General features: G+C 38.0%; 1 protein-coding gene across 1 annotated transcript; it reads right to left on the reverse strand.

Annotated features, from left to right (window-relative positions):
* Positions 1–2,624: 2,624 nt before the first annotated feature.
* LOC100396816 (52 kDa repressor of the inhibitor of the protein kinase-like) lies at positions 2,625–5,387 on the reverse strand. Its single transcript, XM_078354926.1, is given in 4 exon segments — positions 2,625–4,480; positions 4,483–5,083; positions 5,172–5,308; positions 5,311–5,387. Coding segments are annotated over 4 exon segments (2,283 nt in total). The 5' UTR covers position 5,387; the 3' UTR covers positions 2,625–3,011.
* Positions 5,388–27,822: the final 22,435 nt, after the last annotated feature.

Consider the following 27,822-nt stretch of genomic DNA (forward strand, 5'->3'; position numbering starts at 1 on the left):
ACTGGTGCTTATGTCTTTTATTCTATCAATATGCTATGTTCTATTAATGTATTTTTAGATGTAAAACCAAGTTTGAATTTTGGAGATATATGCCACTTAATCATAATGTTTTTATCCTTTTTATTTATTGTTGGACTCATTTTTCTAAAATAAAAAAATTTGAGATATTTTTCAGCTGTGTTTTTGAGTGACATTGATGTGTAGATTTCTCTTCTTTTAACATGTTTATAAGAAACCAAATTTGATAAGCTACATTTTATTTACATTGCCCTCTAAGATAGTTTCTAACTTACTGTTTACGTTTTATTTTACATGTGAATATCTGGAAGTGTTTAATTTTTAAATATTTGGTAATGTATGTGATCTGGTATCACAGTAATGGTTACTTTCTAGATTGAATCAGAAAATATTTACTCTTCCTAGATTTTCTGAAGTTTGTGTAGCATGGGTTTTATTTATCCATTATCCAGTAAAATTCTCTCAGTTAAACTATCTAGTCCTGGAATTTTGTTTATATGTAAGTTTTTAACTAAAATGTATGTTCTTTTAAAACTACAGGGCTATTCAAGTTATCAAACTTATTTTTGAGTAAGCATTGGTATTTTGTGTCTTTCTAGAAATTCATGCATTTCATTTTTTTAATCTAAGTCATTGGCATATATTTATTTGTAATATTCTCATATGATACTTTCATGGTTTTTTTTCTTTTGATTTTGCTAATCTGTGACATTTTACTCTATTTATCAGTCTATATAAAGGCTTACAATTTTGTTGATTTTTCCAAAGAGCCGTATTTGATCTCTTTGATTTCTTCTTTGCCTTTATTTCTTTTTTACTGTTTTCATTCTGATATTTATTTATGGATATTTATTATTTTCTTCCATTTTTTCATTTTATGTTTGATTTACTTCTCTTTTTTTAGCTTCTTGAAATGTAACAAAAGTTTTACATCTTTAAACCTGACATATGTTTTAAAAGCTATGAATCTTTTTCTGAAATACTGCTTTACTGCATCTCATTGAATTAGATGCTGTGCTTTCCTTTATAAACTAATTCACGGTAATTTGTAAATTTACCTGTGATTTATTTTTCTTCTACCCTTGTCTATTTAAAAGGGTAGTATTGCTTAATTTTCACTTTTTTGAAGCTCCCTTCTTTCAATATTTCTAATTCAATTCTGTTTTCAGTCAGAGAGCATATTTCATGTGATTTCAAATCTTTCAATTTCATTGCGGTTCATCTTACTGTTTCTGGATTATGTTTCAGGTATGTTTATAAAACATAGATATATACTCTGACTTTGGAATGAAGAGTGTTTTTCAAATCTCAAGTATGCCAAACTGATTGATAGTGTTGTTCACGTTTTTTATATTTCTACTGACTATTCAATTAGTTTTTCTATCAATTACTATGAGAATAATATGTAAATCTTTAAGTCTCATTACTTAATTTTTTTCTTTTAATTCTGTCTTACTTTGCTTCATTGAGTTTCTCTTGTTAGTTACTTACATATTTATAATTGCTATGTATTCAAAATATATTGACATTTGTGTCATCATGAAATGTCTTTCTTTTTCTCTGTAAGATTTCTTGGCTTAAAATCTATTCTCTGTGATGTCAATATTGATTTTCCATCTCTCTTATGGTGGCTACTTTCTTGCAATAGAAAGAAAATATTTTAGTTTCAATCTGTTTTTCACTGGTAAATCAAATGCACATTTGTTCTAGTCAGAATAGACTTGGATAGTGGTTTTTTGTTTGTTTGTTTGTTTTAATCTAGTCTGAAAGTATCTGCCATTTGATTAAGATGTTTCAGTCAATTACATTTCAAGTAATTATGAATATGCTTGGATGTATGCTTGCCATTCTCCCACTTTTTTCCAGATGTTTTGTGTCTTTTTTATTTCCTGTCTATTTCTTTTTACTAAGTTAGTTAAACAGATTGTTTCAATGTAGTGCTGTGTCTTTGATTTTTTTAATGATATACTTTGATTTTCAATATTTTGCTGCATTGTAGTATAGATCTATTTCAAGAGATCTATTGTTGTTGCATATTGCATGTATGTATAAACTCAATAATACAGGGTGATTCCTAATTTTTTTTAACAAAATTCACATTTTATTTAGATTGAAATAAACTATACAAAATTGATTTTCTTCACCAAAAATAACAGCAATATTTTCCATATTTTTCTAGATAAACCACAACACTTATTTTTCTAGGTTTTCCAGGTTTTGCTTATAAATCAAGATGAGGCAGTAGATAAGTTATGGAGAAAGACAGAAAAAAAAAGACAAATCGGTTGTCAGTTTCCACAGCCTCTGATTCTGTCTTAACCATGAAACAGAAGTGTTCAACATATACCTGCTAAAAAGCTTAGGAAGATGCAGGCTCCACAAAGGAATGTAAACAGCCAACAATGAGATGTGGAACAATGGCAGACTCCTCCATTCAAACTTTTACTGTCATTTGTTCCTTAAGTTCATTTCAGAAAGAGAGAATCTACACTGAAATCTTTTGGCAAGCTCACAAGCTTTTCTCTGGTAATTTCTTATAACTGTCCAGTACAGACTTTTAACATACTTAAAAATCCTATTAGTCAAAGGCCAACTGTGGACTTCACTATAATATTTTATAAATTATATTTCTTTTTCCCACACCTCTTCAAAATATATTTCTTCAAAGAATTCATAACACTCAACAAGTAGAGATCCACAGTGATAATAAATGCTATGTCTAAAATGACTTAACTAAAACAATTCCAGAGTGCCACCAGCAGAGATCACACAGAAGGAAACATGGCACTTTCAATGTTCTCTTCTGGAAGAACAGATAGGCCTTCAAAGCAGGAGAGTTCAAATAGGGGCCATTTAAACAGGTCAATTATCAATGGCTAATGTATTCAATGAAGTCCTACAGGCAAAGATATTTAGTGATTAAGTGGCCTACATACACCTTACAGCTTTTCTTCCAAATATAAAATATAAGAAAATCTATTTTTAAAAGTCTCTTAGGTATTTTCCATGGTTTCTGAATTCTCTGTGAGAAGCTCTGACTTACTTGTATAGAGTTTAATATATGTGTCCACCATTAAATCCAGGTCGTGTTTTATATAAAAATTTATGTTAAGCAAAGCCAAGTTACTCGACCTTTGGTCTGTCAAAGTGTTCCTCAAATATGCTTTAAGACGTTTTCGTCCATTTTCATACCACTCATTTTCAACCTTCCTCACAGGAAGAATACACAGGACCTTTAGAAATGCATATACATTAGGAAAAAACTTGATGTCAGGCAGGTGGAGGGCTTCATAGATAGTGGATGGAAGCTCTATATCTTTCCCCCTGTGTTTCCATTTGATTCTCCAACAATGAAGCTCAGCTGAGAGTGTGTCAGGATTGGGTAAGTCCCTTTTATACATATCAGCATGGTGTTCCTCTGATGTATTGAATTTGAGTTGTCCCATGACTGAGGGTACCAGAGATAAGCATTTAAGAGCTTTCAGGTGCTGTTCTGAGAATATATCTTTAAGTTCCTGAATAATGTGCTCCACTGTTGGGACACTGAGGGTTTCCTTATAGTAACTCTCAGGGGTTAGCTGAGATTCCAAGTTACCCTGGTGAGCTCTGCAGAATTTCCTAGGGAGTTTCATTTGAATATCAAGCTTGGTTGCCAAATTTGTGGCTTCCTCAAACCAAAATTCATGATAAACTTCAATATTTTCCATCACTTCATTAAGTGAATGCAGTACTGTGGTCAAACTACCGGCTGCAAAGAAGACATCTGAAGTTTGCCCCTGGAGATTTTTCCCAAAGGCTCTTGTAAAAGATAGGACATTTTTAAGAACAACAATAGTAACAATGAAATCAAAATCTGTTACTGCACTGCAGAGTACAAATGCTCGGCCAGCTATACAGTTATTCCATCTAATATTTGTGTCTCTATTTATACCATCTAAACATAAAACAAGTGCTTGCAGGAGTTATACTAAAATTTCAAAAGCATCATGCCTGCCTGTCCACCGAGAATGGCAGATTTCCTTCAGTTCTTTACCCCTTTCTTTACTGTTTTGAAAAAGAACAGAAATTACATTATCAAGTTCCAAAAGCAGTTCTGGTGATCGATGGAAAAAAGAACAAACTTCCTCAATTGTTCCTAATGCAACAGATACCCTCATAACAGGTACTGATTTTGCCAACCACATATTTAAGGCACAGGAAGAGCAAAGAGTGTAGATAGCCTGGGGATATTTCTCTAAAAGTCTAGAAGCAACAACTTTTATTTTGGAAGAAAATCCACTAGACACAATGTAAGCCTGGCCACGACAATACTCCATATTTAATCCCCATTTCTCAGTTATCATAGTGTGAAATTTCACAGCCAAAATTTTGGCATCAGCTTCATAAGGCAGGAAGCCTACAAATTCCTCTCTTAGGTTATGAGATTCATCAACAAACCTCACCAGCACAGGTAGGTGCTCTTCCCTGCTATGTCTACTACATCGTCAGTGATAATGGAAAAGAAGTGTGAGTCTCTCACTTCTCTGAGAGTTTCTTCCCGAATACAGCTCTCACAGATCTCTAGCATCTGCCTCTGTTGTGTTTTTGAACAAAACAATATGTTAACTGCTGTTGTCTCAAAGAGTGTTCTCAGGACCTCTTCACCAGAATTTATCTGGCACTCCAGCAGTGCTTGAAAGTTATCTGGAGTAAAGAGAACTTCTGGGATTTCATCAACCTCATGTCCATCCAGAGGTATATTTTGCTTTCCCATAAGAATCAAGATTTCAAATAGAGATTTTAGGTATTCTTTGTTTTCCTTCTCTTCAAGGGTTAAAGGTAAAATGTCCTCATCTTGCCCTTCATCCCCTTCACTGGGATTCCGAGCATTGCTATTGTTGGTTTCTTTATGTTTTTGTTCCTGTTCAGAAATTTCATCAATTTTTTTCTGTTTCACTGTCCTGATTTCGTCTTCACTCAGTTCTTTTATTCGTTTTCTGTGTCTACTATGTGGGTTGTTCAAATGACTGGTAAGATCAAATATTGTTGGTATTGCATTATCTCGAAGAACTGTCCTATAAGGACTCTCCCAGTGACTTCACAAGTATCTGCTTCAATTAATTTGAGAAATAAAATAACCCAATCATTCTTTAGTTTTCTGATGCCTCTGCAACATGTATAGTTCTACAGGTCATAGAGGTCTCAAAATGTTTGGCACATAATCGATGATGTTTATTTAGCTGATCAGGTGTTTTATCTTCTAAGTCTGCTCTCGTACAATTCTCCACCCACTTCTGGCATCTGGCCGGTCCCGTGGGAACCTGAAGAAGGCCAGGTCGGACTGCGTGCTCTTCCGGGTGCAGTTGGGGGCAGCGCAGAAGTTCGGCATCATAGCCCGCCCGCCGGCCGGCCCAGCCCTCCCCTCCCCGCCTCCTCAGGGCAGTCCGCCCGCCCTTAGGGGCCGGGGAGGGAAGCCAGGCCGGCGCGCGAGGGAGGGAGGGGCTGGCGGACGGAAAGCCGCGAGGGCCAGGAGGGGTGCCGCGGTCCGAGGCCGGGCTGGGGACACGGTTCCACAGTGCTGTGAGCGGCCGGGAGGGTTTACCGCCGCCGCCGCCGCCGCTTCCGCACCTCCCGCCCGCCCGAGACGCTGCCGCTTCCTTCCCACAATGCACCCTGACGCCCGGGGGTGCCCTCTCTTCCCTCAGCCTTCCTCCCCCGCCCTTCCTTTTCGCCTTCCCCGCAGGCGGGCATGATAGCTAATGTTTTAAGCAATCTCATCTTGTTTTTTAAGTTATTAAAAAAGAAAAGTTCCTTTTTTTTCTTTCCCTTGAGAAAGAGTCTTGCTCTCTCACCCAGGTTGGAGTGCAGTGTCTTGATCTTGGCTCACGGCAACCTCTGCCTCCTGGGTTCAAGCAATTCTCTTGCCTCAGCCTCCTGAGTAGCTGGAATTCTAGGCACATGCCACCACAGCCAGCTTATTTTATATATTTTTAGTAGCGATGGGTTTTCACTGTGTTAGCCAGGATGGTCTCTATCTTCTGACCTTGTGATCTGCCAGCCTTGGTCTTCCCAAGTGCTGGGATTACAGAATTACAAGCATGCACCACTGCACCCACGACCCCCCTTTTTAAAAAATAAAAACAAGTAACAGCTTAATTATTCTTTCCTTTCCTGTGAATAAAAGTTGCTGCCTGGCATTAGTGTTTGTTTATCACTCTGTTGCACTTCTGTATTTCATGTGGTGAATGTCTTGCAGCTGTAAATTCTCTCACTTCTTGTTTTTCTGGTAAAGCACTTTGTTTCAACTTCTGAAGAATAGTTTTATTGGAAATTGAAATCTTGGTTGGCCTTTTTTGTTTGTATAATTCAACACTTTAAATTTCACTCCAATCTTCTGGCATTCATTTTCTGATGCAAAGTTAGATGTAACACATATCGATACTTTCCTATATTTCATAAAAGGTTTTTGCTTTCAGTATTTTATCTTATCTTTGTCATCCAGAAGTTTGAGTTGTGATGTACCTACACGTATGTCTTTTTGAGTTTATTCCACTTGAAACTTGTTGAATTTCTTGAATCCCCCAATTAATGTTATTTCTTGATCTTTTAAAGTTGTCAGTTATGATTTCTTTGGATATTTCTTCCTCTTCTCTCTCCTGTCTGCTTTGAGTATCAATACACCTATATTGATATGCTTAACACTTTTCCATGGGTTTCTAAACCTGTCCGTTTCTTCAATCTATTATTCATTCTGCCTTTCAGATTGGATAATTTCAATTGATCTTTTAGTTTGCTAACTCATTTTCTTTGCTCTGTTTTCTATTTTTTTCTACTCTAAAAACTTCACTTGTTCTGAGTTTGTAATTTCTGCTTCTCTATTAAAGTTGGCTATTTGTTGAGACATTGCCATAATAAATTATTTGAACATATTTAGAATAGCTTCTATACATTTTTGTTTGCTAAATGTATTATCTTTTTGCATTCAGAATCACTTTCTATTGACTGCTGTTTTTTTTTTTTCCCACAGAAATGAATCACACTTTTCTTTTTTTTCCTTGTTTGATCATCTTTGGTTGAAAATTAGACATTTTCGATAATAAACATGATCGATTCTGGATTTTTTCTGATTTTTTTCATTGTACCTTATTGTAATATACCTGATCATTAACAGTAGCATCTGTCTCCCCTGTGGTGTGCAGCCACTGATGTCTATTCATTTTAATTCTTGTTTTTACTTTTTGCTTGACTTCTTGGTGGTCAGTTTTATATTTAATGGCTAAGGATTTGGAAAGAGGTCTGTGAAGACATCCTACACCCATAGTCTTGCACTATTTGCTGATCAATCTGTTTAGGTTAAGGGGTGTATTCAAGATTCAGCCAGTTCTCAAATTCTACTTGGCGTCCTCCACACTGTGATTTGGGGCTCTTCTCTCTGCATGTGCTTAGCTTCCTACTCAGCCAGGTGTGTGGGGAGCTCATTTAGTCCTTATTCGGCTTTCTCATCTCTAGGGTCAACCTGTTGAATTTGTCTGACAATTTCCTCAATGAGCATCACAACTTCACTGCACCAAACTGTGAAATGTGCCCATTTGTAAACCACCAAATTTGTAATTTTAGTTGTTGAACCCACAAGTTTATGCTCCTCACTACCATTTGATTCCAGGCCATCTGATACCAAAGCTGTTGGGCTTCATGTCATGTTCACGTGAACAAAGTGAGTAATTTCATTGACCACTGAAGCAGTATGACAACAGACTCCTACTGCTCTTACCCAAAGTAATAGCAGTTTTTGAAAGACAACACTTCTCAGTTTATAGACTGCCTCAGGTTGATTATGAAGCTCCCAAATGGTTGTTTGTGACTGTTCATTTTTCAGCTTTGCATTTGTTTTATGTACTAGGATTCCTTTTTTGTATAATTCACTTCATAATATTGGTAGATAAGACATAGCAAAAATAATTAAACTTTTAACTGAAGGATATTAAAATTAAGAAACTATTTTAAAATGCATAGGACTTTTTTTTGAGAAACTCAAAAGGTTATATATGGTCATGGGTGAGGCACTTACTCGTCCTGAAGAAGAAAGGAGAGGGAGCTGTTATATTTGTTATTAAACAGTGGTTATAGATCTATGAATGCCTGAGAAAAGATGTATCCTTTGGCAAAGGGTCCTGATCCAACCCTGGCATTCTCTGCAGGGACAGAGTTAGAAAATATACAGCGTCATATCACTGTCCTTTTCCCCTTTCTCTCTGACTAGTTTCTCTGACAGAAGGACTCCAACAGATAGCTAGAGGGCAAAGACATTTCTTCATGAACTGCATAAAAGTCAGAATCCCAGACACAGAACAGAGGGCAGGAGATTAAAACTGTACTTAGTGTGGGGAGGGGTGGGGAACTGTGGATACACAGAGTACTTTGTACATACCACCATATTTGATTGTTTTCACTGTTGGATTATAATCAACTTGCTGGAATTTTTTTAGTAAAAAAATGCATAAAATAGTGACAATGGCATTTATTCTATTTAATACCATAGTAAATTTATATTTAAAAGCAGCAAAGAATATATTTTGCTTTTACTACTGTGATATCTTTAAAATGTTAAATAGGCCATGTGTGGTGGCACATACTTATAGTCCCAGTTACTCTGGAGGCTGAGATAGTAGAATTGCTAGAGTTCAAGAGTTTGAGTTTAGCGAGACTCTGTTTTTTTTTATTTTATTATTTTATTTTACGTTGACACTGTCTCACGCTGTCACCCAGGCTGGAGTGCAGTTGAATTATTTTGGCTTACCACACCCTTGACCTCCTAGGTTCAAACAATCCTCCTGCCTCAGCCTCCTGCATAGCTGGGACTATAGGCACTTACCACCACACCCAGGTGATTTTTTGTATTTTTGTAGAGACTGGGTGTCCCCATGTTTCTCAGGCTGGTCTAGAACTCCTGGGTTCAAACACTTCATCTACCTCTGCTCCTAAAGTGCTGGGATTACAGGTGTGAGCCTCCATTCCCAACCAAGACCCTGTCTTTAAAACAAGAAGAATCTGAAGCACATGTGAGAGAATAATGTTCATTATAGTAACTTTACAGTAAATAAAATTAATACTTAATGCTATATTTTGCAACCATCTGGTCAACCTTTGTGCTTTCTAAGAGTTTTTGAAAACCTTTATCTCTCTAGTAACAGCTGAAAAATTTTTTGAATGTAGTGAGATATACAGGAGCTTTTCAACATTCTTCATTCACAGAAAAAATATTTCATTTAAATATGTCTAGATTTAGTAAAATATTTGAATACTATATGAATGCTCCAAAAGGTACTCATTTGTGTTACTAGATATATAATTTTATTCAAACTCTTTCTCTAAATTTCTCTTCATAATACATTAAATTTCAACTAACACGAGGGAGAATTCAGCTACTCTCCTTTGTCATTTTGCATTAATTCTGTAATATGTTAGACTGCATATTAGAAAAGAATGATCAACCATCAGTTTTCTTTTTTCTAAGACACTCCACTATACAGAGACAGAGGGAGGGGGGCTCCAAAGCTGAGAGAGGGAACCCCCAACCTTCAGTTTTCTATGTAAAATGAATGTGACATTAGGAAGTGGACAGTGGGCTAGCAGTTGGAAAGTTAGAGTCATGCCTATGTTCCCTACTATGCCTATAATGTTAAATGTGTTCTGGTATATAAGCTTCACTATGTAAATCTGACTTATTTGCTATATTACTTGAGTACAAAGCCAAGACTTCTAACTTATTATAAAGAAGTCCAAGCAGATGAATTTTTCAGGGCATAAGAGCAATAGAGTCATGGACAGTTTCAGGTAGCCATTTAGAGCCTGGACTCTATAGGTGTAGTATTATCTTACTAGCAGTTGCACACGGAGACATGGATATCTTTCAGCAGATGTGGTTCAGAAATGCAGGTGATAATTTAGTTGCAGAGTTCAATTCCTGGGTGGTTAAAGAAACCAGTAATAAGACGAAAGCCCAGCATACAGGAAGCAAACACTAGACAGGATTACTGAGGTTACCAACACTGCTTCCCAGGCTTATAAGATGAAAAGTGCCCCACTTACAAATTGCACAAGAGGGAGAAGGACATCAGTTAAAATCCAAGAGCAATATTAGAATTCAATAATAGGAACATTGAAAGTTCATGGTGAGTCTCACTTTCTTGCTAGAGTGCAATTCAAATTAATGTTTTCTTCACATAGAATGCATTCAAAAGTCTCTGGTGAAGTTCATGTTAAGCCTGTTGTGACCCAAATGTAGGGTATTGATGACCCACAATTTCCAGAGTTTGGGATACATTTATTTTGAAATTTGGAACAAGTTAAAGATGTGTCTTCTAACAAAACATAGAATATTCCTTTAACTGATGTATTTATCACCAGAAATGTATTCCTTCAAGAGCAATGATAAATTTCAATAATGCATTTGAAAATTCAAAACAAATAATATGAATTCAATCATTTATGATTTAATTATGGTCAAGTGAAATATAGAGACAGAATGCAGAAGATACTTTTTAGCTATACTCTTTCATATTTTAGTGAGTTGATCAATACAGGTATTTTGGGAAGCACAAATATCGTCATTTAGATGTAATTAATCTGCTTATGTTTATAAAACCATACGTTATTCAAAATACACATACATGGTTGCTGAGAGTGTGAATTGTTATATAAATTTTGGAGGACAGTTTTGTACTGAGTATCAAAATTCAAATTGCACACACCATTTTTTGAGATGGAGTCTCATTCAGTCACCCAGGCTGGAGTGCATTGGCATGACCTGTGCTCACTGCAACATCTGGCTCCTGGGTTCAAGCGATTCTCCTGCCTCAGCCTCCCCAATAGATGGGATTACAGTCACCCACCACAATGCCTGCCTACTTTTTCTGAATTTTTAGTTGAGAAGGGGTTTTGGCACGTTGCCCAGGCTGGTATTTAACTCCTAACCTTAAATGATTTGCCCACCTCAGCCTCCCAAAATGCTGAGATTGCAGGCATTAGCCACTGCACCCAGCACCAACTTTTCTTTTTAAAAAAAATTTTAAAGAAAATATTACATGTAATAGAAAAATGAATACCACATAATTGTCTTCATTGTATAAATGAATGATAACATATTTTGTACAGTCAATCCAAAGATTATACCAACATCCTTGAGTAGGTCTATATGTGTAGAAATAAAAGTTCTAAAATAAAATACTCATGCATTCCCAACATGACTCCCTCTGTTTATGTCATGTTATGCCTGTAAACACAAATTTCAACTCGTGTTTTTGAATGTTATTTATGAAATTGTACACTCTGAGTGACCCTAAAACAGACACTGGAGCTGGAGGGGAGAAAGGACTAAGCTTCCATGTTTTATTTGGGGTATTTTTGTATGTTTGACTTATTTTTTTTTATCCTTTAAAATTTTATTTATGTTTATTCTTTTTTTAAAATTTGTTATTGCATTTTAGGTTTTGGGGTACACGAGCAGAGCATGCAAGACAGTTGCGTAGGTACACACACGGCAGTGTGTTTTGCTTCCTTTCTCCCCTTCACCCACATTTGGCATTTCTCCCCAGGTTATCCCTCCCCACCTCCCCGTCCCACTGGCCCTCCCCTTTTCCCCCCAATAGACCCCACTGTTTAGTACTCCCCTCCCTGTGTCCATGTGTTCTCATTTTTCATCACCCGCCTATGAGTGAGAATATACGGTGTTTCATTTTCTGTTCTTGTGTCAGTTTGCTGAGGATGTTGTTCTCCAGATTCATCCATGTTCCTACAAACGACACAAACTCATCATTTCTGATTGCTGCATAACATTCCATGGTGTATATGTGCCACAGTTTTCCAATCCAGTCTATTATCAATGGGCATTTGGGTTGATTCCAGGTCTTTGCTATTGTAAACAGTGCTGCAATGAACATTCGTGCACATGTGTCCTTATAGTAGAACGATTTATAGTCTTTTGGATATATACCCAGTAATGGGATTGCTGGGTCAAATGGAATTTCTATTTCTAAGGCCTTGAGGAATCGCCACACTGTCTTCCACAATGGTTGAACGAATTTACACTCCCACCAACAGTGTAAAAGTGTTCCTTTCCCTCCACATCCTCTCCAGCATCTGTTGTCTCCAGATTTTTTAATGATCGCCATTCTAACCGGCGTGAGATGGTATCTCAATGTGGTTTCGATTTGCATCTCTCTGATGACCAGTGATAATGAGCATCTTTTCATATGATTGTTGGCCTCATATATGTCTTCTTTCCTAAAGTGTCTGTTTATATCTTTTGCCCAATTTTGAATGGTCTTGTTTGTTTTTTTTCCTGTAAATCTGTTTGAGTTCTTTGTAAATTCTGGATATCAGCCTTTTGTCCGATGGGTAAACTGCAAAATTTTTTCCCCATTCTGTTAGTTGCCGATTCACTCTAGTGACTGTTTCTTTTTCCGTGCAGAAGCTGTGGAGTTTGATTAGGTCCCATTTGTCTATTTTGGCTTTTGTTGCCAATGCTTTTGGTGTTTTGTTCATGAAGTCCTTGCCTACTCCTATGTCCTGGATGGTTTTGCCTAGATTTCCTTCTAGGGTTTTTATGGGTCAGGTCTTATGTTTAAGTCTTTAATCCATCGGGAGTTAATTTTAGTGTAAGGTGTCAGGAAGGGGTCCAGTTTCTGCTTTCTGCACATGGCTAGCCAGTTTTCCCAACACCATTTGTTAAACAGGGAATCCTTTCTTCATGGCTTGTTTTTGTCAGGTTTATCAAAGATTGTATGTTTGTAGCTATGTTGTGTTGCCTCTGATGCCTCTGTTTTGTTCCATTAGTCTATATCTTTGTTTTGGCACCAGTACCATGCTGTTTTGATTACTGTAGCCTTGTAGTATAGTTTGAAATCCGGTAGTGTGATGCCTGCCACTGTGTTCTTTTTGCTTAGAATTGACTTGGCTATGCAGGCTCTCTTTTGGTTCCATATGAAGTTCATGGTGGTTTTTTCCAGTTCTGTGAAGAAAGCCAATGGTAGCTTGATGGGGATAACGTTGATTCTGTAAATTACTTTGGGTAGTATAGTCATTTTCACGATATTACTTCTTCCTAACCATGAACATGGAATGTTTCTCCATCTGTTTGTGTCCTCTCTTATTTCGTTGAGCAGTGGTTTGTAGTTTTCCTTGAAGAGGTCCCTTACGTTCCTTGTGAGTTGTACTCCTAGGTATTTTATTCTTTTTGTAGCAATTGTGAATGGCAGTTCGTTCTTGATTTGGCTTTCTTTAAGTCTGTTATTGATGTAGAGGAATGCTTGTGATTTTTGCACATTGATTTTATATCCTGAGACTTTGCTGAAGTTGTTTATCAGTTTCAGGAGTTTTTGGGCTGAGGCGATGGGGTCTTCTAGGTATACTATCATGTCGTCTGCAAATAGAGACAATTTGGCTTCCACCTTTCCTATTTGAATACCCTTTATTTCTTTTTCTTGCCTGATTGCTCTGGCTAGAACTTCCAGTACTATATTCAATAGGAGTGGTGAAAGAGGGCATCCTTGTCTAGTGCCAGATTTCAAAGGGAATGCTTCCAGTTTTTGCCCATTCAGTATGATATTGGCTGTTGGTTTGTCATAAATAACTTATTACTTTGAGATACATTCCATCAATACCGAGTTTATTGAGGGTTTTTAGCATAAAGGGCTGTTGAATTTTGTCGAATGCCTTCTCTGCATCAATTGAGATAATCATGTGGTTTTTGTTTTTGGTTCTGTTTATATCGTGAATTACGTTTGTAGACTTGCATATGTTGCACCAGCCTTGCATTCCCGTTATAAATCCTACTTGATCATGATGGATACGTTTTTTGATTTGCTGTTGCAATCGGCTTGCCAATATTTTATTGAAGATTTTTGCATCTATGTTCATCATGGATATTGGCCTGAAGTTTTCTTCTGTTGGGTCTCTGCTGGGTTTTGGTATCAGGATAATATTGGTGTCATAAAATGATTTGGGAAGGATTCCCTCTTTTTGGATTGTTTGGAATAGTTTCAGAAGGAATGGTACCAGCTCCTCTTTGTGTGTCTGGTAGAATTTGGCTGTCAACCCATCTGGACCTGGGCTTTTTTTGTGTGGTAGGCTCTTAATTGCTGCCTCGACTTCTGACCTTGTTATTGGTCTATTCCTAGTTTCAGCTTCCTCCTGGTTTAGGCTTGGGAGGACACAGGGGTCCAGGAATTTATTCATTTCTTCCAGATTTACTAGTTTATGTGCATAGAGTTGTTTATAATATTCTCTGATGATGGTTTGAATTTCTGTGGAATCTGTGGTGATTTCCCCTTTATCATTTTTTATTGCATCTATTTGGTTGTTCTCTCTTTTCTTTTTAATCAATCTGGCTAGTGGTCTGTCTATTTGGTTGATCTTTTAAAAAAAACCAGCTCTTGGATTTATTGATTTTTTGAAGGGTTTCTCATGTCTCAATCTCCTTCAGTTCAGCTCTGATCTTAGTTATTTCTTGTCTTCTGCTGGGTTTTGAGTTTTTTTGATCTTGCTCCTCTAGCTCTTTCAATTTGGTGATAGGGTGTCAATTTTGGATCTCTCCATTCTCCTCATATTGGCCCTTATTGCTATATATTTTCCTCTGGAGACTGCTTTAAATGTGTCCCAGAGATTGTGGCATGTTGTGTCTTCGTTCTCATTGGTTTTGAAAAGCTTCTTTATTTCTGCCTTCATTTCATTGTTTATCCTCAACATGCAAGAGCCAGTTGTTCAGTTTCCATGAAGCTGTGTGGTTCTGAGTTAGTTTTTGAATTCTCAGTTCTAACTTGATTCACTGTGGTCTGAGAGACTTTTTGTTATGATTTCAGTTGTTTTGCATTTGCTGAGGAGTGATTTGCTTCCAAGTATGTGGTCAATTTTAGAGTAGGTGTGATGTGGTTCTGAGAAGAATGTATATTCTGTGGATTTGGGGTGGAGAGTTCTGTAAATGTCTATCAGGTTTGCTTGTTCCAGGTCTGAGTTCAAGCCCTGGATATCCTTGTTGATTTTCTGTCTGGTTGATCTGTCTAATATTGACAGTGGAGTGTTAAAGTCTCCCACTATGATTGTGTGGGAGTCTAAGTTTCTTTGTAAGTCATTAAGAACTTGCCTTAAGTATCTGGGTGCTCCTGTATTGAGTTCATATATGTTTATGATTGTTAGCTCTTCTTGCTGTATTGATCCTTTTACCATTATGTAATGGCCTTCTTTGTCTCTTTTGATCTTTGTTGCTTTAAAGTCTATTTTATCAGAGATGAGAATTGCAACTCCTGCTTTTTTTTTTGCTCTCCATTTGCTTGGTAAATCTTCCTCCATTTCTTTATTTTGAGCCTTTGTGTATCCTTGCATGTGAGATGGGTTTCCTGGATATAGCACAGTGATGGGTTTTGGATTTTTATCCAATTTTCCAGTCTGTGTCTTTTGATTGGTGCATTTAGTCCATTTACATTTAGGGTTAATATTGTTATGTGTGAATTTGATACTGCCATTTTGATGCTAGCTGGCTGTTTTGCCCGTTAGTTGTTGTGTATTTTTCATTATGTTGATGCTCTTTAGCATTTAGTGTGATTTTGGAATGGCTGGTATTGGTTGTTCCTTTCTATGTGTAGTGCCTCTTTCAGGAGCTCTTGTAAAGCAGGCCTGGTGGTATCAAAATCTCTGAATACTTGCTTGTTCGCAAAAGATTTTATTTTTTCCTTCATGTATGAAGCTCAGTTTGGCTGGATCTGAAATTCTGGGTTGAAAGTTCTTTTCTTTAAGGATGTTGAATATTGGCCCCCACTCTCTTCTGGCTTGTAGTGTTTCTCCCGAGAGATCTGCTGTGAGTCTGATGGGCTTCCCTTTGTGGGTGACCTGACCTTTCTCTCTGGCTGCCCTTAGTATTTTCTCCTTTATTTCAACCTTGTTGAATCTGACAATTATGTGCCTTGGGGTTGCCCGTCTTGCAGAATATCTTTGTGGTGTTCTCTGTATTTCCTGCATTTGAGTGTTGGCCTGCCTTGCTAGGTTGGGGAAGTTTTCCTGAATAATATCCTGAAGAGTATTTTCCAGCTTGGATTCATTCTCTTTGTCACATTCTGGTACACCTATCAAATGTAGGTTAGGTCTCTTCACATAGTCCCACATTTCCTGGAGACTTTGTTCATTCCTTTTTGCGCTTTTTTCTCTAATCTTTTCTTCTTGTTTTATTTCATTGAGTTGATTTTCAACCTCTGATATCCTTCCTTCTGCTTGGTCAATTCAGCTGTTGAAACTTGTGCATGCTTCGCGAAGTTCTCATGTTGTGTTTTTCAGCTCCATCAATTCACTCATATTCCTCTCTAAGTTTTTCATTCTTGTTATCACTTCCTCAAATCTTTTTTCAAGGTTCTTAGTTTATTTTCATTGAGTTAGAACATGCTCTTTTAGCTCACAGAAGTTTCTCATTACCCACCTTATTGATTCTATTCTGTCATTTCATCACACTCATTCTGCATTCTGCTTTGTTCCCTTGCTGGTGAGGAGTTGTGATCCCTTGTAGGAGGAGAGGTGTTCTGGTTTCGGGTGTTTTCTTCCTCTTTGCACTGGTTTCTTCCCGTCTTTGTGGATTTATTCACCTGTCGTCTGTGTAGTTGCTGATTTTCAAATTGGGTCTCTGAGTGGATGTCCAGGTTGTTGGTGATGAAGTTATTTCTGTTTTTTAGTTTTCCTTCTAACAGTCTGGCCCCTCTACTGTAGGACTGCTGAGGTCCACTCCTGGCCCTAATTGCCTGGGGATCACCTGCAGCAGCGGTAGAACAGTAAGGGTTGCTACCATTTTATTCTGCTGCTATCTTTGTCCCAGAATGATGCCCACCAAATATCAGTCTGATCAATCTTTCGTGAGGTGACTCTTTGAATATACGGGGGTCAGAGAGCTGCTTGAGGAGACAGTCTGTCCTTTATAGGAGCTCAATTGTTGAGCTGTGAGCTCCATTGTTCATTCAGGGCTGCTAGGCAGGTACGTTTAAATCTGCTGCAGCAGAACTCATAAACCGCCTTTTTTTCCCCAGGTGTTCTGTCCCAGGGAGTTAGGGCTTTATTTATGAGTGCCCGTTGTGCTGCTGCCTTTTTTTTTAGGCCTCCCCTCCCAGCAAGGAGGCAGCCTAGTCACTGTCTGCCTGCAGAGGCTTTGTGGGGCTCTGCCCTGCTACCATTGAGCTTCTCTGTAGTCCTGTTTATATGGGTGTGGTTAAAACTGCCTCATCAATGGTGGCCCGCCTCTGTAATGGCAGACTCTCTCTGTTATGGTGGTTTGCCTTGGCAATGGCAAGCTGCCTCAGCAATGACAGACTACCTTTGTAGGGGTGGAGTGCCTCGGTAATGGTGGATGCCCCTCCCCCACCAAGCTGCACCATCCTGGGTTCAGTTGTGCTTGCTGTGAAACTCTCCACCCTGAGTGTTTCCTATTGCTGTTTTTTTGTTTGTTTCTGTGGGGGTGGAACCCGCCTAGCCTGATCACCTGGCTCCCTGCCTCAGAGCCTTTTTTTAAAGTTAAACAGCTGACTCTTTCCCAGGTGTTCCAGTCGCCTGCTGAAAGGGTGCTGGGATCTGTGTGATTTTCTGTGCGGTGACCCACTGCACTGGCTGAAACAACGGCGCTGCCCTGGAATGTCCTGGCCAACTTAAAAGGACAACCAGACCAGTATATTTTGTATGGAGAGCTGCCACACCACAGCGCTGGCAAAACAGCTGTACCAGCTAAAACAGCCATGCTGGCCAAAACAGCCATGCTGGAGACCCATAGGGCCCTTTTGCCTAGGTATCTCCTGGGCTATGGGCAATAAAGATCCATCTGGAATTGTGGCATCCACTCACCCTCTGCACTTTTACTGGGAGCTGCAATCCTGAGCTGCTCCTAAAAGGGCCATCTTGGATCTTCCTCCTCCAGAAATTCTGTTCATTCTTTCTAAAAGCTTCAGCATTTCTCTTGCTCTTTTTTAATCGTGCATTAACTGGTCAATTTCTCTAATATTACCACAGATTAAGGACAATAACCAAGGGGCTTGTCTAAGCTCTTCATATATATTATGTGATTTAATCGCATCACATGTATATAATAAGTTTGATGACTTTGCCTTACAGATGAGACCCTGCAGCACATGAAAATAAAGAAACAGCAGAACTACACAGTTAGTTGTTGACATGATTAGTTGCTGGGCCCTATCAATATATTCCTTCCTCAGATGTGGCAGATCAATGCAGATACAAGGGGTTTACCACTTCCCTTTGTGTAAGCACTGTATTTAATGAATATTATGAAGGATGCGTCAACAGTTCTGATGACTATGTCAGATGAAGTCATGGATATGGCGATCAGCTTGGTTTAGCCATCCCACGACACATGCATATAACAAAACACACTGTAGAACACCATAAATAATTTGTCAACAACAACAAAAAAAGTAAGAGATATAGAAAGAACTAATCATGTGCTTGTATTCATCATTGTTAGTTACTTTTTTCCTGAATCATAGATTATCATAGATAACACCACTCATACCTGTGAAGTCAACTTGTTAAAAGTAAATTAATACTTTTCATACTCTCCAATCCCATCAGTTTGTTTCAGTATGACAAAAAGAATTAGACTCTTTCCTTTCAACTCCGATGCATTAGTGAATATTCCCAAGTTTGTACCAAGTCAGTTTTGATAAGAATATTTTCTGTTTCCATCTAAATGTATCACACAATTATTAAAAATGACTAGAGTTTTCAGATATGTTTAGATAAGATACATGCAATTGGAATAGAGGTAAGAGTAGATATTTACTGAATTATTTTTAAAACTCTTTTTGGAAGATGGACACCCCATGTGTGCTTTTCTTCTCAGTGAGACTGTAGTGATGGATTTTGTACACAGCTCACAGCTACACATATGGCTTCAAACCAGTTATATAAGTTGTTCAAAGCTTTTTCTGATATGAGAATTCAAAACTAGGTGTGTCTGGTCTGCCAGCATATGCTTTTTCATAATATTCTTCTAGATCCAGGGACTTCCTACACATATTCTGGGGCATTACCATGCTGATGAGAATATATGGGCTGAACTTCATTTGTGCATCAGCCTCGTTTTACTATGAAGTTCTTCTTAGGATCTATTGAGGTATTTCAAAATTATGCTGAAAGTATTTGTTGCAGGCAGCTACTGACTGCATATTGAAATAGAAAACAATGGCAAAAGTGCAAGTGTACATTCCATAGTTCAGCTCGAGAAACTAGGTATAATGAGTTGTTGAACAGGAAAGATCAAATTCGTTTAGGTTATTACTTATATTTTATCTTGTTGAACCATTATGGAAAAATATATATATTAAGGTCTCATCTTGTATCTCGTTACAATCCTCAGTTGTTTTTCACTATTGATGTTGATTGTTGATGTTTCTATTTGTGTATTGATGTTGACTGCACAGTTTATTATTTTAAAGTGGCTTTCTTAGCCTCATTTAATCCTTTTTGCCTGAATTCTACTTTTTCTGATTTAAACACCTGTCTTCATTTTTTCCATCTTCCAAGAATGTCTGCCATTGTCTATCTTTTCATTTTTAACTTTCCTGAGTCACTTTGTTTTCCATGACTTTTTGTAGGTATTACAAAGTTGAGTTTCATTTAATGACTAAGACTGAACTTTTATATTTTAACAAATAAATTTACTTTACTTATGTTAATTTTCAATATATATTTTAATTATATGAATATATCATTACCAGGTTTAATAAATAATTTTATTACCATCTGGCACAATGGCTCATGCCTTTAATCCCAGAACTTTGGGAAGCCGATGGAAGCAGGAGAATCACTTGAGCCCAGGAGTTTGAGACCAACCTAGGCAACATGGGGAGACCTTTGAAAAAAAAATAGCCAGAAATGGTGATGCCCACATGCATCTTGGGAGGCTGACTGGTAGGATCACTAAAACCTGGGGGGTTGAGGCTGCAGTGAACCATGATGACACCACTGCCCTCCAGCCTGGGTGGCAGAGTAACACCCTGTCTCAAAAAAGGAAGACAGAATTTTATTACATAACACTTCCCTTTTATATTACTTACAGTTGAAAATATTTACTCTACTACAATTCTGCAATTCACAATAATTTCCTCTTCCCTTAGACTTCAACTATTGAAACTCTAATTTAAAAAAAAGAGAAAGTATAAATGGATTCTTTCTTCTTCCTTCACTACTTTCTTATTGCTTTAATAAATAACTTTTATACCTTTAATATATTTACTCCTTTATTTTATGATCTTTCAGCATTAATGGTATATTTGATAACTGCTTATTCAGCAGAATTACAATACTAATGGTTCCCTTTCTCTGACCACTCCCAACTATGCTTATTTATTTTATCTTCTCCAGTACAATAGAGTGTAACATTTAAATTCTCTTCTGTAACAATAATCACCAATTCAATTTTAATCTTTATTTTTACAGAAAGTATAGTTTCTACCACATAATAGCATCCCGGTTTATTTTTTCCCACTTATCTTGTTTCTCTGATTGGTAGAAGTTTGTTCTCTTGTATTTTCTTGTAGTTCTCATGGGAACAGTTGTTACTTTCATTTTCACATGTTCAGAATGTTTCAACTGTGTCCTGTATAATTGATATTTATAAGACAGGTTAAAAAAATCACTGCCTTTCCATTCTCTACCCTCCACTCAACAGAACCCTTCTGACACTAGGTGTGGGGGATTGCCAACTTGTCCACCACATAGTTCTCTTGTGCACACGAGTTCAGAGTTCTCCAATTCACTACTATTCTTATATTATATACCTGTAGCTCCCACATCAGCTGTCACAGGTTTAACGCTCAGAACCATAAGACCTCTCTCCTACACTTCAGATGCCAGTTACAAGTAGTGGGTTGTCACTAGTCATGGTTTGAATACTTTTGTCCCCTTAAAAACTTGTCTATTGAAAATATAATCCCCAATGTCACAGGGCTAGGACCTGGGCCTAGTGGAAGAAGCCATCAGGAGTGGATTGAAGCTGCTATAAACAAGGCTTGCAGGAGTGGGTTCTCTCCCGCTTTCTGTCATGTAAGGACAGTGTTCCTTTTCTGTGGAAGATCCAGCAATCACAACAGCATTTTGGAAACAGACAGACTGTGCCCAGCTTTTCAGAGCCTTGATGAGAAACTTTCTAGCATTTAGAACTGCGAAGAATAAATTTTTGTTCTTTATAAACTACCCAGTCTTAAGAATTCTGTTAATGCAGCACAAAACAGACTACAACATCAATTGTGCTTCTAGTCAACTGGCCATAAACCAGGGTTCTCATAACCTCAGGTTTAATTTGCTAGAGCAGCTCCCAGAACGGGGAAACATTTTACTCTAATTATCAGTTTATTATAAAAAATGTTACAAAGTCCACAGATGAACAGCAGATGGAAGAGATGCATGGGGCAAGGTGTGAGAGAATGGGAGCTTCCATGTCTCCTTCAGGAACATGATATGCTACCCTCCAGGAACATGTTCAGCTATCTGGAAGCCTTTACACCTCCTGTTCTTTTGGGTTCTTATGGAGGCTGCATTACATAGGTATGATTGATTACATTATTGGCCATGAATGATCAACTCAATCTCCAGCTCCTCTCCCATCCTTAAAGCATGGGCTGAAAATCCTAACACTGTAACCAAGTCTTGGTCTTTCTGGTAATCAGCCTCATCCTGAAGCTGCCTAGGGGCTACCAGCCAGCAGTCATCTCAAGGAAACAAAGATCAAACATATATTTTACATTATTACAGTACTAAGAAAGTTTGTCTTTTCTTTCTTCCAGAACATCACTATCTTATCATGTTACATTTTACTGTCTGGATTACTGAAGCTATTTCCTTTTCTATTCTATATCTATATATACAAATATATATATATTTGTATTGGCCTGGTTGACTTAACGAGTCTGTCCTTTTTGAAGTTTAATATTTGATTAATTTAAGCCTCAGAAATGATTTTTCCAATTTCACTATTTCTGAAACAAGATGTGTTCATTTAATTGTTAGATGCAAGTTATCTTATAGTTTGTGCATTTTTTCTATAATTGTATGTTTCTATTTGTTTCCTGTTGATTGTTCTGATCTTACTTAGGGTCACTAATAATGTAATGGAAGGTCTCCTTTGCTTCTCTTCCATAATTGTCATGTTCTAGTCAATTCTTTTACATTTTTCATTTGCTTCCATTTTTTTTTCTAATTTTCTCAGGCCTGTTGTTCATTCTCTGAATATTCATCAGAATCTTTTCTGGTTGTACCTTTCAATTTCACCTTCATTTATGTGAATTTAGAAACTTTTGTTTCCACTTTCTTCCAATCTGAACAAGCTATTTTTTTTTCCTTTTTGCTGTATCTTATTTATGGTCTTTAATAATAACAAGTGAAGCAAAACGAAGAATCACATGCACAAGTGTTGAGGTGTCTTTGTTGTGTTTTGACAAATTCAGGTGACTGTGTAACACAATTTCCTATCGATGTGTAGAATATTATCAGAATCCTTCACTGGTTTCTGCATAACCCCTTTCTAGTAAATTCGTCTCCTGTTTATAGTGGTAATCCATGGTCTGACTTTTTTTCTCCACAGAAAGACAAATACTGCATGATCTCATATATATGTGGAAGTTAAAGTTTTGAAATTGTAGAAGCAGAGGGTACAATGGCAGTTGGCAGGGCCTGAGGGGAAGGCAGAAATGGTGAGCTTTCAGCTCACCATTAAAGGGTACAAGCTTTCAGCTGTAACTGCAATATTTTCTGTTAAATATTTTTATGTTTTGAAATAATATTTTCTGTTTATCATCTCCTTTATGTTGTAGTAAGTTTACATAGATGCTATGCTTGTTCCTTCAAATGAGATAATTGTTTTTCTGGTCAAACCTATAGAGAAGGAGATAACTCAATTTAGATATTCAGGTAATTATCTGAAACAATTTAGCAACACTACGTAATCTAACAAATCCTGACTGCCCACATTCAGTTAACTGATACAGAATTCTGGTAAGATACATGACATTTGCTAATCTTGTATGCGTCTCATGTCTGGAGGTTATTTGAGTGAGTCCTCAATGATATTGACTTATTTTATATCCTGAGTGGTCAAATCCATAAAATTAGAAATGGAGTTTCTGTTCATAAAACATTGCTTTTCTCTGCTCTTGTTACACCTCTGTAAGATTTACATGTAGCATGTACTTTAGTGACTTAAGACATTAGTGGTTGTGTAATTTTCTCTGTGCATGTTAACTATAAATTCTTCATTTTCTCTACTTTTTAAAATGATGTGCTGTATTTGATACATCTTATAACACCAAAATATAAAGAAGATCAGTTGCTTGATGAATTTAGCTACTGTGTCAAAAGCAATGCATAAAACCGCTGCTTTGGTATTATGAATACATGTGACATTAGTACCTAGGCCAGGGCTTATGCAATGATAGGCATTTGACATTTTTGTTCAATCAGTAAATCAGTGGATTTTTTAAAAACATCTGGATCATTTTACAATTGCTTTCAAGACTCAATTTCTATTTTGCATGTGTTAGTAAAAAATTATAGGTGATAAGAGCTAAGTAGAACTTTATATCTTGCATGTTCTTCACATGTACCCCAAAACCTAAAATGGAAATTAAAAAAAAGAAGAAATGGGGGACTGCCAAGATGGCATGGTAGGAGCAAATCAGGATTGCAGCTCTCAGTGACGATGCAGAGGGTGAGTTCAATCTGCATTTTTAGACGGATCTTTGTTGCCCACAGAACAGGGAAATTTCCAGGTGCAGGAGGAACACAGGAAGCCAGAGAAGCTGTTAAGGCTCCCTTGGCCTGTTTCGGCCGGTGCTGCAGCGCAGTGGCACTCCGCACAGAATGCACTGGTCTGGATGCCCTGTTAAACCAGCAATCTGAGATTTGGGAGGGCAGATTAGAATATCCATCTGATTAAATGAGACTTGGACAGCGAGCCACACCAGGAGATTACTGGGAAGAGAGGTTTGAGCTGGCGCAGTGGGTAGCTGCATGGGAAATCACACAGATTCCGGTGCCGTATCAGCAGCTGACTGAAATACCTGGGAGAGAGTCTATTGTTAAACTTAAAAAAAAAAAGAGGGCTCTGAGGCAGGGAGCCAGGTGATCAGGCTCAGCGGGTCCCACCCCCACAGGGACAAACAAAACGGTGATTTGAAACGCCTGGGGTTGAGAGTTTCACTGCAGGCACAGCTGAACCCAGGACAGTGCAGCTCAGGATAGTGCAGCTCGGTGGGGGAGGGGTGTCCGCCATTACCGAGGCATACTGCCCCTACTGAGGTACACTCCCATTGCTAATGCAGCCTGCCATTGCCGAGGCAACCCGCCATAACAGAGACTCTGTCAACAAGGTGGAGCCCATGGCAGCAGGGCAGAGCCTCGACAGGCAAATAGTGAGTAGACTGCCTCCTAGCTGGGCAGGAAGGGGCAACGGATACTCACAAAGGAAGCTCTAACTCCCTGAGACAGAGCATCTGAGGAAAAAAAGGGGTTTTATGAGTTCTGCTGCAGCAGACTTAAACGTACTGGCCTAACCGCCCTGAATGATCAATGGAGCTCATAGCTCAGCACTTGAGCTCCTATAAAGTACAGACCATCTCCTCAAGTAGCTCCCTGACCCCTGTATATCCAAAGAGTCACCTCAAAAAGGACTGATCAGACTGACATTTGGCAGGCATCATTCTGGGACAAAGATAGCGGAAGAAGAAACTGGTAGCATCCCTCACTGTTCTGCAGCTGCTGCAGGTAATCCCCAGGAAAGCAGGGCCTGGAGTGGACCTCAGCAGTCCTACAGCAGAGGGGCTAGACTGTTAGAAGAAAAACTAAGTAACAGAAATACTTCATCATCAACAATCTGGGCGCCCACTCAGAGACCCAATCGAAAAGTCAGCAACTACTCAGACGACAGGTGGATAAACCCGCAAAGATGGGAAGAAACCAGCACAAAAAGGAGAAAAACACCCGAAACCAAAAAACCTCGCCTACTACAAAGGACCAAAACTCCTCACCAGCAAGAAAACAAAGCTGGATAGAGAATGAGTGTGATGAAATGATGGAATCAGACTTCAGAAGGTGGGTAATGAGAAACTTCCATGAGCTAAAAGAACATGTTCTAACTCAATGCAAAGGAACTAAGAACCTTGAAGAAAGATTTGAGGAAATGATAACAAGAATGGACAACTTAGAGAGGAATATGAATGAACTGAAGAAGCTGAAAAACACAACATGAGAACTTCACGAAGCATGCACAAGTTTCAACAGCCGAATTGACCAAGCAGAAGAAAGAATATCAGAAGTCGAAAATCAACTCAATAAAATCAAAAGAGAAACCAAGATTAGAGAAAAAAGCACAAAAAGGAATGAACAAAGTCTTCAAGAAATGTGGGACTATGTGAAGAGACCTAACCTACGTTTGATAGGTGTACCAGAATGTGATGAAGAGAATGAATCCAAGCTGGAAAATACTCTTCAGGATATTATTCAGAAAAATTTCCCCAACCTAGCAAGGCAGGTCAACAGTCATGTCTGGGAAATACAGAGAATACCTCAAAGATATTCCACAAGAAGAGCAACCCCAAGGCACATAATCATCAGATTCACCAGGGTTGAAATAAAGGAGTAAATACTAAGGGCAGCACTTAGAGAGAAAGGTCAGGTTACTCACAAAGGGAAGCCCATCAGACTCACAGCAGATCTCTCGGCAGAAACACTGCAAGCCAGAAGAGAGTGGGGGCCAATATTTAACATCCATAAAGAAAAGAACTTTCAACCCAGAATTTCAGATCCAGCCAAACTGAGCTTCATAAGTGAAGGAAAAATAAAATCCTTTGCAAAGGAGCAAGGACTCAGAGATTTTGTCACCACCAGGCCTGCTTTACAAGAGCTCATGAAAGAGGCACTACACATAGAAAGGAACAACCAGTACCAGCCATTCCAAAAACATACCAAATGCTAAAGAGCATCAACAAAATGAAGAATCTGCATCAACTAACTGGCAAAACAGCCAGCTAGCATCAAAATGGCAGTATCAAATTCACACATAACAATATTAACCCTAAATGTAAATGGACTAAATGCACCAATCAAAAGACACAGACTGGCAAATTGGATAAGAAAACCAAAACCCATCGGTGTGCTGTATCCAAGAAACCCATCCCACATGCAAGGATACACAAAGGCTCAAAATAAAGGGTTGGAGGAAGATTTACCAAGCAAATGGAGAGCAAAAAAAAAGCAGGAGTTGCAATTCTCATCTCTGATAAAATTGACTTTAAAGCAACAAAGATCAAAAAAGACAAAAAAAGGTCATTACATAATGGTAAAAGGATCGATACAACAAGAGGAGCTAACGATCCTAAATACATATAAACCCAATACAGGAGCGCCCAGATATATAAGGCAAGTTCTTAACGACTTACAAAGAGACTTGGACTCCTACACAATAATAGTGGGAGACTTTAACACTCCACTGTCAATATTAGACAGATCAACCAGACAGAAAATTAACAAGGATATCCAGGGCTTGAACTCAGACCTGGAACAAGCAAACCTGATAGACATTCATTGAACTCTCCACCCCAAATCCACAGAATATACATTCTTCTCAGCACCACATCACACCTACTCTAAAACTGACCACATACTTGGAAGTAAAGTCCTCCTCAGCAAATGCAAAACAACTGAAATTATAACAACCGTCTCTCAGATTATAGTGCAGTCAAGCTAGAGCTCAGAACTCAGAAACTAACTCAGAACCACACAAATTTCATGGAAACTGAACAATTGGCTCTTGAATGTTGACTGGATAAACAATGAAATGAAAGCAGAAATAAAGAAGTTCTTCAAAACCAACAAGAACAAAAACAGAACATACCAGAATCTCAGGGACACATTTAAAGCAGTCTCCAGAGGAAAATATATAGCTATAAGTGCCCCTATAAGAAGAGTGGAGAGATCCAAAATTGACACCCTATCATCAAAATTGAAAGAGCTAGAGGAGCAAGATCAAAAAAACTCAAAACCTAGCGGAAGTCAAGAAATAACTAAGATCAGAGCTGAACTGAAGGAGATAGAGACACGAAAACCCCTTCAAAAAATCAATAAATCCAAGAGCTGGTTTATTGAAAGATTAACAAAATAGACAGACCACCAGCCAGACTGATAAAAAAGAAAAGAGAGAACAACCAAATAGATGCAATAATAAATGATAAAGTGGAGATTACCACAGATTCCACAGAAATTCAAACCATCATCAGAGAATATTACAAACAACTCTATGCACATAAACTAGTAAATCTGGAAGAAATGGAAAAATTCCTGGACACCTGTGTCCTCCAAAGCCTAAACCAGGAGGAAGCTGAAACTATGAATAGACCAATAACAAGGTCTGAAAATCGAGGCAGAAATTAAGAGCCTACAACTCAAATAAAGTCCAAGTCCAGATGGGTTCACAGCCGAACTCTACCAGACACACAAAGAGGAGCTGGTACCGTTCCTTCTGAAACTATTCCAAATAATCCAAAAAGAGGGAATCCTTCCCAAATCATTTTATGAGACCAACATCATCCTGACACCAAAATCCGGCAGAGACTCAAGAAGAAAAGAAAACTTCAGGCCAATATCCATGATGAACATAGATGCAAAAATCTTCAATAAAATACTGACAAACCGATTGCAACAGCAAATCAAAAAACTTATTCATCATGATCAAGTAAGATTTATCCCGGGGATGCACGGCTGGTTCAACATACACAAGTCTATAAACATAATTCA

This window comes from Callithrix jacchus, chromosome 17, assembly GCF_049354715.1.
Source record: "Callithrix jacchus isolate 240 chromosome 17, calJac240_pri, whole genome shotgun sequence".
Classification (NCBI taxonomy): Eukaryota; Metazoa; Chordata; class Mammalia; order Primates; family Cebidae; genus Callithrix; species Callithrix jacchus.